Below are 8,539 nucleotides of genomic sequence, written 5' to 3'. Positions count from 1 at the left end.
CCCTCTGTCCCTTAATACTCGCACCGTTTTGACTTTTTGCACTATTCACATAATTCACTTTGACCCTATTTTATTTATAGTATATGAAAACTAATGTTATTATATAATATATTGTTGGCTTCATCTTAATATATATTTTCAAAACATTAAAATTTTATAAGTTTTTATAATATGTAGTTAAAGATATTGGTGGTCAAAGTTGTGCATCGGCATGCGTGTCCAGTCAAAACGATGCGAGTATTAAGGGACGGAGGGAGTAATTAATATCTCTTGTATTTATTTTCTCAATCGATTCATTATAACTATTTGATTGAAATACAATTCAACCTCATCATTATGTCTTGCCTTTGAATATATACAACATATGAGGGAATGTCAGCACATAAATTTTTATTTGACAAGAATTTTCAAATTCTCATGACGGGTTTTCCTAAACCCGGATGGCCTGAATTATCACATCGTACGTATATAATATCATACTCACTCCGTCCCAGAATAGTTGTTACACTCTCCATGGCACACAGTTTAATGCGATAAGTAGTAGTGTGGTTATCAATTGTTATTTTAATGAAAAAGTAGATGTGATAGGAGTTAGTGGGGTATTTTTTTAATTGAATGAGAGAGGGTGTGGGGACAAAAAAAATTTAGTGCGAAGAGAGAGACAATATAATAATTGTGGGGTCATTCCTAATTTAGAAGTGTAACAACTAATCTGGGACGGACGAAAAAGGAAAGTGTAACAACTAATCTGGGACGGAGGGAGTATAAAATACGGTTATTTCATGAAATGCCCTCGAGTTTTGCTGAAATTCACCAAACGCCCATCAAGTTTCAACAATTCATAAAATACCCCTCACCATCCGTACAAATTCCCACCATACCCTTACTAATAACGTGCCGTTAGTCCGCCGTTAGCTAAGTTTCTAATTCACCAAATGCCCCTAAATTCAAACTTATTTCACCAAATTCCCCTAATCTCAAACTTATTTCACCAAATGCCCTAACATAAAATTTAGCTAGTTTTGTTGTTCCAACGTCTAGTTTTTTTGTATGAAAAGTAGCCGTTGGTTCTGGTAGGCTATAAAAGCCCCCTTGCTGGGTTGTTCATGTACTTTTGTTGTTGTTTTGCTTTGGTTTTCTAATCTTATAAGATTTCTATCATGAGTTTTGTTTCAAAATCATCTTCCACACACAATGAGTCCACATATATTAGAGTACCTAACAAATTTTGTTATTGTGGTAGGAAATTTGCCATCCGAAGCTCCGATACAACGCTCAATCCACAAAGGTTGTACTACAAGTGTGATCCTTGCAACAATCTAAGATGGTGCAAGGGAGTAGTTGAGCAAGAAAACAGGGGGCAGCAGCTCGAAGGACAACACAGGGGAAGCTTAGACGAAGGAGAAAGTGCTGAAAACAGGGGAAGCAATAATATGCAAGAGGAATTGAAGCAAATGAAGAAAAAGCTCAAACAACAACAAAACGTAGTTAAACTTGTAATTCAAATGGGGATATTGATGTTTGTAACCCTACTATTTGTAATCATGAAGTAGACACAATGAATAAGAAATAAAATCACATTTCATAATTGTTGTTGCATAAATTCCACAAAATACCAAAATGGGAAGCATATCTGTTTTTTAGCTTCACTTACAACACATCTTTGCACTAACTACATCTGTTTTCTACTTAATGAATATGTGCAAGATCAAAAACTACCCAAAACACCCACTGTGCTCCTTAAACAGTCCCCACCTCATGCTTGCTTTGATTTCTTCCCTTTTGGTGCTGCCTTGGATGTGCTTGCTCCATCATCACCAGTTTTCCTCTTCCTTGTTGTAACCCTCTGTTTTGGTGGTGCCTTGGAACTGCCAGTGCCAGACTTGCAAGTCCTTGCATTGTGGCCCATCTCCTTGCATTTGCTACACTTTACTTAAGTGTGCCTCTTCCTCTTCTTAGCTTCCATAGCACCCCTCTTTCTTTGTTTAGGGGGTCTTCCAGCAGTCCTCTTAATTCCAGGAGGGTTAATGGTGGGAAGGTTGAACTCAGGCCACTGAGTAGGGTCAGGCATAGGGTGCATATGTTCTGCATATGCCAGCTTATAAGCAGCACCCTTGAAGAAATGGGACACAAAGTCCAGAGGGTCTAGTCTCTGGTTGTAAATGACCCTCAAACCATGTTTGCAGGGAATACCAGACACCTGCCAAACTCCACACCCACAGGTTCTCCTGTCAATGTTGACTGGGAATTTCACATGGCCTTCCCTCACCTCATACTCCCCACCACCACATGCAGTAGAGTAGCAAAACCTGGATTCAGCTGTTCTCAACTCCAGTTCAACTTTGGCATGCTCAGTTAAGTGTTGAGGCTCCATGTCTGCTGCTTTGTCAAATCTGACCCCAATTCTCTGCATAGACCACTCCCTAATAGCTGCACTTTAACACAATAACCAAGTAAACATAAGAACATAATCACTGAAAATCTGACAGAAATAGAAAATGGGGAAAAAAACAGAACACAATACCTTCAAACAGTCTCAACACTGGTAAATCCCTGTAGGGCTTGGTGACAGCATTGAATGATTCCACAAAGTTTGTTGTGTTATGATCACAACACACTTCTGGCTCAAACTGATGTCTAGACCACTGCTCAGTACATGTATCCAAGTACTGTGTAGCCCTGGGATCAAAGTCAGTGATCTTCTCCATGGCCTTGTTGTACACATAGGGGTTGTAAGCATTAGCAGCTATCCAGAATAGTTTGTGGAACAATTCTCCACTCCAACCACCATTCTTGCAGTTCATGTACAAGTGCTGACTGCAACACCTTCTAGTGGCCTTAGGGAAGTTCTCATGTACAGCTAAATCCACCCCCTAAGATTAAACAATGACAAGGCAAACAATATTAAACTGTGGGATTATTGGTGAATAAGTTTTAATTTTGGGGTATTTGGTGAATTAAGTTTTAACTTTGGGGTATTTGGTGAATAAAGTTTTAACTTTGGGGTATTTGGTGAATTTAGTTTTAACTTTGGGGTATTTGGTGAATTTATAAAAACTTGAATATAAGAGATAAAAGTTCAGAATTTACCCTCATTCTGTCACTGATGAATGTCCAGTCATCCTTGTTGCAGCCTTCTCTCTGAAACAGTGCCCTGAGGTTCCTCATGAAATAGGTCCAGCTCTCTTGGCTTTCAGTGTCAACAACCCCATAAGCAAGCAAGAATATCTCATTGTTGCCATCAATCCCCAAGGCTGACAGCAGAATCCCCTTGAAATACCCACTAAGGTGAGCTCCATCAATTCCAATAATGGGCCTACACCCCTTCAGGAACCCCCTTACTTGTGCACCAAATGAGAAGAAGCAAGCCTTAAACCTTGGGTCCACATTCCCACCATCATTATGCCATGTGATCAATGCATAACTACCAGGATTAGTCTCTTTGATCATCTCTGCATACCTAGGTAGAAGGGCATATGACTCACTAAAAATCCCATGGATAATCTCCTTAGCCACTGCCTTAACCTTGTAGAATAGCCTCTTGTTAACTTGTAGCCTAAACATTTTTGAGTCACATTCTGCAATGTTTCTACAGGAACATCTAGGTTTGCTTCAATCTCTGGCAACAACTTCTTCACTAACCATTTGGTGGTCACTATGGGGTTCACCTCTAGTCTACCACACTGTTTATGCTCCCCAGTCAGTGATTTTATAGCCCAACTCATCTTATCAACCATCTTTGAAGCATGAATCCTCCAATCACACCCCTCAATTGCACAAACAGCAGTGTATCTTCTACTGTCTGCCTTCTCAACACTTAACCCAAACCCCTCTTGTATACAATAGTCCTTAAGAACATCAAGAAAAGCCTCCCTATCTTTAAATATCAACCAAGGCTCAAGCTTAATTGAACCCCATTCCTGCTCAACATACACTTTCCCATTCTTGTAATTTTTGTCCATTTTTGAGCTCCCGTCTAAACAATCCTCAAATGACTTCTCATGGATTTCATCCATCAAATCCTCCAACCCCTCCTCTTCAACAATGAAGTCACCAATGTCTGTTTCATCCTCACTGTCATCATCACTCCCATCACTGCCAGTTTCCTCAAAGTCAACATCTTCACTGTCCTCATCATCCTCAACATCAGATATCACATCACTACCCTTACCCTTCCCATTCCTAGCAGCCCTTGTGTTTCCCCTACCAGATTTAGGAACATATGTTCCCATTTTGACTTGTGTTTTTTTTCCCCACCCTAAACCCCTTAGGTCTAGCCCTTCCTGATTTTTTGGGTTTGGTTGGGACCACTGGTTCAGGTCCTGCTTGCTGTGATGGAGGTGGGGGGGCAGTTTCAGGTGTTGCTTGTTGTGATGGAGGTGGGGGGGAAGTTTCAGGTTGTGTGGGTTGGGGTGCTTCTTGTGTAGGTTGTGTTGTTTCAGGTTGTGTGGGCTGGGGTGATTGTGGGTCAGTTTCAGTAGGTTGTGGGGGGGGCAGGTTTTTGTTTCCTCTTTTTTGGGGTAAGTTTCTTCTTAGATTTTGATTTGGTAGGTTTCTTAGAGGGGGATTCTTGTGTTTGTGGTTCTGGTTCTGGTTGAGATAGGCCAGGAAACACTTCATCAGCATCATCTGAGGTAATTATCCTCACATACTCAACCCCATCATTCTCCACATCCACCACTGGGACCTCCATGGCAACTGTGAACCTCATTTGTTCCTCCATTTCCTTCCTAACCCTCTCCTTTTCCTCCTCTACCCTCCTCTGTTCTTCAGCCTCTTTTTGCATCCTCAAAATCTCTTCCTGTCTCTCCCTCATTTTCCTTTCATCCTCCTTCCTTTGCCTTTCAAGCAGAGCTACAGCAGACCTAAATGCTACCCCAGGACTGTCTGATTCCTCTACCCACAACTCTATGGTGTCAGTCCCCATATTCCACCCCCACATTCTCAGCATTACACTATCATCAACCAATTCTACCCTCCCAGTGGGTGAGTTAGTGTATAACCTAAACTTTTCAGGCAAAAACACATTTTGCTTAGTCGATTCCTCAAAAATATCTATGAATATGTCTATCAACTGACATTTATCAGTGTCTACAACCCTCACATCAAAGTCATGAGACTTATAGTGCAGCAACAACCAAACAGCAGACATCCTAACACACAACAGCAAATCAACAAAAAAACAGTAATTTCCATTAACAACTTGACATGCATGTCATTTAATTACTCAATTCCTACTTTATTTCATGAACACAAACAAACAAGTCATCATCCAACATCAAATTTTCCAGAAACCCTAAACCCTAATTTTGCGCAACACAAGTTTAAAAAAGCGAATAAAAAGTTCAGCGATTGACATTACATACCTTAAACGATGCGTGGGTAACCTTCGAACACGAAATTCAACACTTGAACTTCTACAGCTTCCTTGCCCAATTCGCCAAAATTCCCTTTCTGAGAAAGCGTGTGTGGTTCAAAACCCAGAAAACTACTTCACCAACTAAATGCGCACCAAAATTCAGAACCTTTTTGTGAGATTGATGATGCAGTTATGGTGGAAGAAGGAAGAAGAACAGGGGAGAGAGAGAGAGAGAGAGAGAGAAGCAAAGCAGTTACAGGGTCGCGATTTTTTTGAACTTTGGAATGGGTAACAAGGGTAGGGAAGGGATATGGCGCCCAAAAGGAAAATAAGGGCAGAATGGTAAACTACCCGTAACGGAGACTTAACGTCTGTTAACAGTAAGGGTATGGTGGGCATTTGTACGGATGGTGAGGGGTATTTTATGAATTGTTGAAACTTGATGGGCGTTTGGTGAATTTTAGCAAAACTCGAGGGTATTTCATGAAATTTCCGTATAAAATATTCCATTCGATAACTGCTGGTTATCTTTCCAAAGTGATCACTTTAATTATAAAATACTATAATTTGAACATATTGTGATATGATATAACGACACAAACTGGTGTCTCATTTGTAATAGCAAGACAATTTAACAAAACTTATGGAAAGATAACTTATACTCTTCTGGAGTATTCATTGAAATTATGGTACATATCAATTTCAATAAACATATTCATCTTTCTTCATCTTCAGGATGATATCAATATCATAAACTCATACTCGTGTTCATAAAGAGAGTCAATGATTTATGAACAAAAACATGTACCACATTTAACATCTATATATCATTTTAATCCATATACCATTATTTTGTAAAGTTAAAAGCTATCTCCCAAAGATTTTTGCATATATTCCATTTTTAACTAACGTGGGAGAAATTTCGCCTACCCACTAAACATATCTCTTCATAATCTATTGACATTATATATGAAAGACATTATTAGACTTTTATAACATAATGTCTAGTTATTTCCTCCATGAAAGGTGATCAAGCAATCAACTATGTTCAAATAGTTGTCCAAAACAACAACTAATATATCTACGCATGTAACATAAACACTTGCAATTTATGTCATATACGAATAAATCCGTATCAATATAAGCATATACGCTATTTATTTAGAGGTTCTGACAATTGACCGTTATGAAACAAAGTTCGAACATCCTTCTTGATATTGCCAAAAACAAAATCAGTTACAAAACATCAAAACAAAAGGAGACATCATATAGGAAAGCATAAATATAAAATTAATTACGATATCAATGTAAAAAGGAGACATCATATTGCACAAATCAAAGGTGAAATTGATTTACAAAAATAATGGAACATCAATTAAGGCACTGCCAATAAATCAAATAACACTAGCAACAAATTATGACAGTTAATTAAAAAGAAACTGCAAACAGTGTAAAATATATCAAACTACCGAATTATCGATTGCGGCCATATCCAAAGAATAGAAAAAAAGTTCCTATATAATAATTATGTTATTAAGTCAAATAACATGTATGGAGTATCATGTATTTACCAACTGATCTAGAATATGATAATGCAAACATCTGAGTCAACAAATATCAATTAAACCCCGGACCGATGATACTTTAACACGTATAATATCATGCATGCTTGAGAAAATCTGTTAATGCGCTTACATCAATAATGATACGGAGTAGATGATTCTCTTTGTTATTTTCTCGTTTGTTCAATTGCAGTTTCCTTTGATTTTCATCAACGGTTAGCAATGGTGCTGATAACGTGTTATAAAAGTAGGGAGAAAGAAAGAGAGAAACGGGCGGTTTTGATCTTAGTACAATTGTCGTAATATGTACAAATACATATATTATATAGGATAAGGATGTTATTGTTAGGTTATGATTCATATGACAAAACATAAATCATGCGGAAAAACCATAAATCCAGGAAAGCATATTATTTACACATAATCATTTAGCATAGTTTAGATGCATACACTTTGTTGCGTGCCTTCCCTAGCTGCGCCCGAACCGAACAAGAACAAGTCTTTAGGACTCCAAATGTCGTCCCTCCGTAGATAGTCCACAGCACGTCCGGATCCGCCTTAAGCTTGACCAACTAGGATCGCCCTTAAGGTACTTAGAATTTTCGGCTATTGTAAGCAATTATATGACTGAATTTTTGCTCTCAAAAATCGCTTTGAATACTTGAAATCGTGTATATAAATTATGACCCTAGGCCCTTATTTATAGAGGTATGGAAAAGGAACTGGAATCCTATTAGGATACGAATTAATTAAACTAGAATCATAATAGAATTCTTATTTAATTAATTCATCCTTTTAGGTTTAGGAATTTAATCATATGTCGAAACCTGATAGCTTTAGGATTCGTATAGCACACAAACACACACACACGCACGCACAGCAGCCCACGAGGGGCGTCATGCGCGCGCGCGCAGCCCGCGAGCTCGCAGCCCATTGCCACGAGGCCCACACGCTGCCGCAGCCTTGGCGCGCGCTGGGCCTGCCTTGCGGTGGGCCTGGCGCAGCCTTGGCTGGTGCGTTGTGGCGCGCTGGCTTGCTGGGCGATGGCCCGGCTTCGTGCTGGGCCTTCGTCTGGCAGGCCTCGTCCGATGCTAATTCGTACGATACGCTTCCGATTAATTTCCCGATTCCGGAATTCATTTCCGATACGAACAATATTTAATATTTCCGATTCCGGAATTAATTTCCGTTTCGAACAAATATTTAATATTTCCGTTTCCGGAATTATTTTCCGATTCCGATAATATTTCCGATTCTGACAATAATTCCGTTTCCGGCAATATTTCCGATTTCGGCAATATTTCCATTTCCGATAATATTTTTCGATTCTGACAATATTTCCGTTTCCGGCAATATTTCCGATTCCGGCAATATTTCCATTTCCGATAATATTTTCCGATACGTACCATGTTTCCGTTTCCGGCAACATCTACGACTTGGATAATATTTATATTTCCGATACGATCCATATTTCCGTTTCCGGCAATATCATCGTTTCCGGAGTATTCATTTCTTGCCTGTGACGATCTCAGCTCCCACTGAAACAAAGATCCGTCGATTCCGAATATCCATAGATGGAGTATTTAATGCCATTAAATACTTGATCCATTTACGTACT

At 39.1% G+C, this 8,539-nt stretch overlaps 1 protein-coding gene across 1 annotated transcript; it reads right to left on the bottom strand.

Annotated features, from left to right (window-relative positions):
* Positions 1 to 1,933: 1,933 nt before the first annotated feature.
* LOC130461601 (uncharacterized) lies at positions 1,934 to 4,232 on the bottom strand. Its single transcript, XM_056829755.1, has 4 exons — positions 3,643 to 4,232; positions 3,091 to 3,556; positions 2,525 to 2,873; positions 1,934 to 2,430 (listed from the first exon to the last, which is right to left on the bottom strand). The coding sequence occupies exons 1-4, from the start codon at positions 4,230 to 4,232 to the stop codon at positions 1,934 to 1,936; spliced, it is 1,902 nt and encodes a 633-aa protein (XP_056685733.1).
* Positions 4,233 to 8,539: the final 4,307 nt, after the last annotated feature.

This window comes from Spinacia oleracea, chromosome 5 (genome assembly GCF_020520425.1).
Source record: "Spinacia oleracea cultivar Varoflay chromosome 5, BTI_SOV_V1, whole genome shotgun sequence".
NCBI classification, from domain to species: Eukaryota; Viridiplantae; Streptophyta; class Magnoliopsida; order Caryophyllales; family Amaranthaceae; genus Spinacia; species Spinacia oleracea.
Note: the sequence above shows the minus strand (reverse complement) of the source record. Positions and strands in the feature narration are given on the sequence as shown.

Bases quoted from the DNA above. Each gene is read 5' to 3' on its own strand.
- LOC130461601 (XM_056829755.1), bottom strand. From the start codon at position 4,232: ATGGGAACATATGTTCCTAAATCTGGTAGGGGAAACACAAGGGCTGCT. The intron at 2,874-3,090 runs GTAAATTCTGAA...GTTTAATCTTAG, and splicing joins TCATCAGTGACAGAATGAGG to GGGGTGGATTTAGCTGTACA. The intron at 2,431-2,524 runs GTATTGTGTTCT...GTTAAAGTGCAG, and splicing joins AGTGTTGAGACTGTTTGAAG to CTATTAGGGAGTGGTCTATG.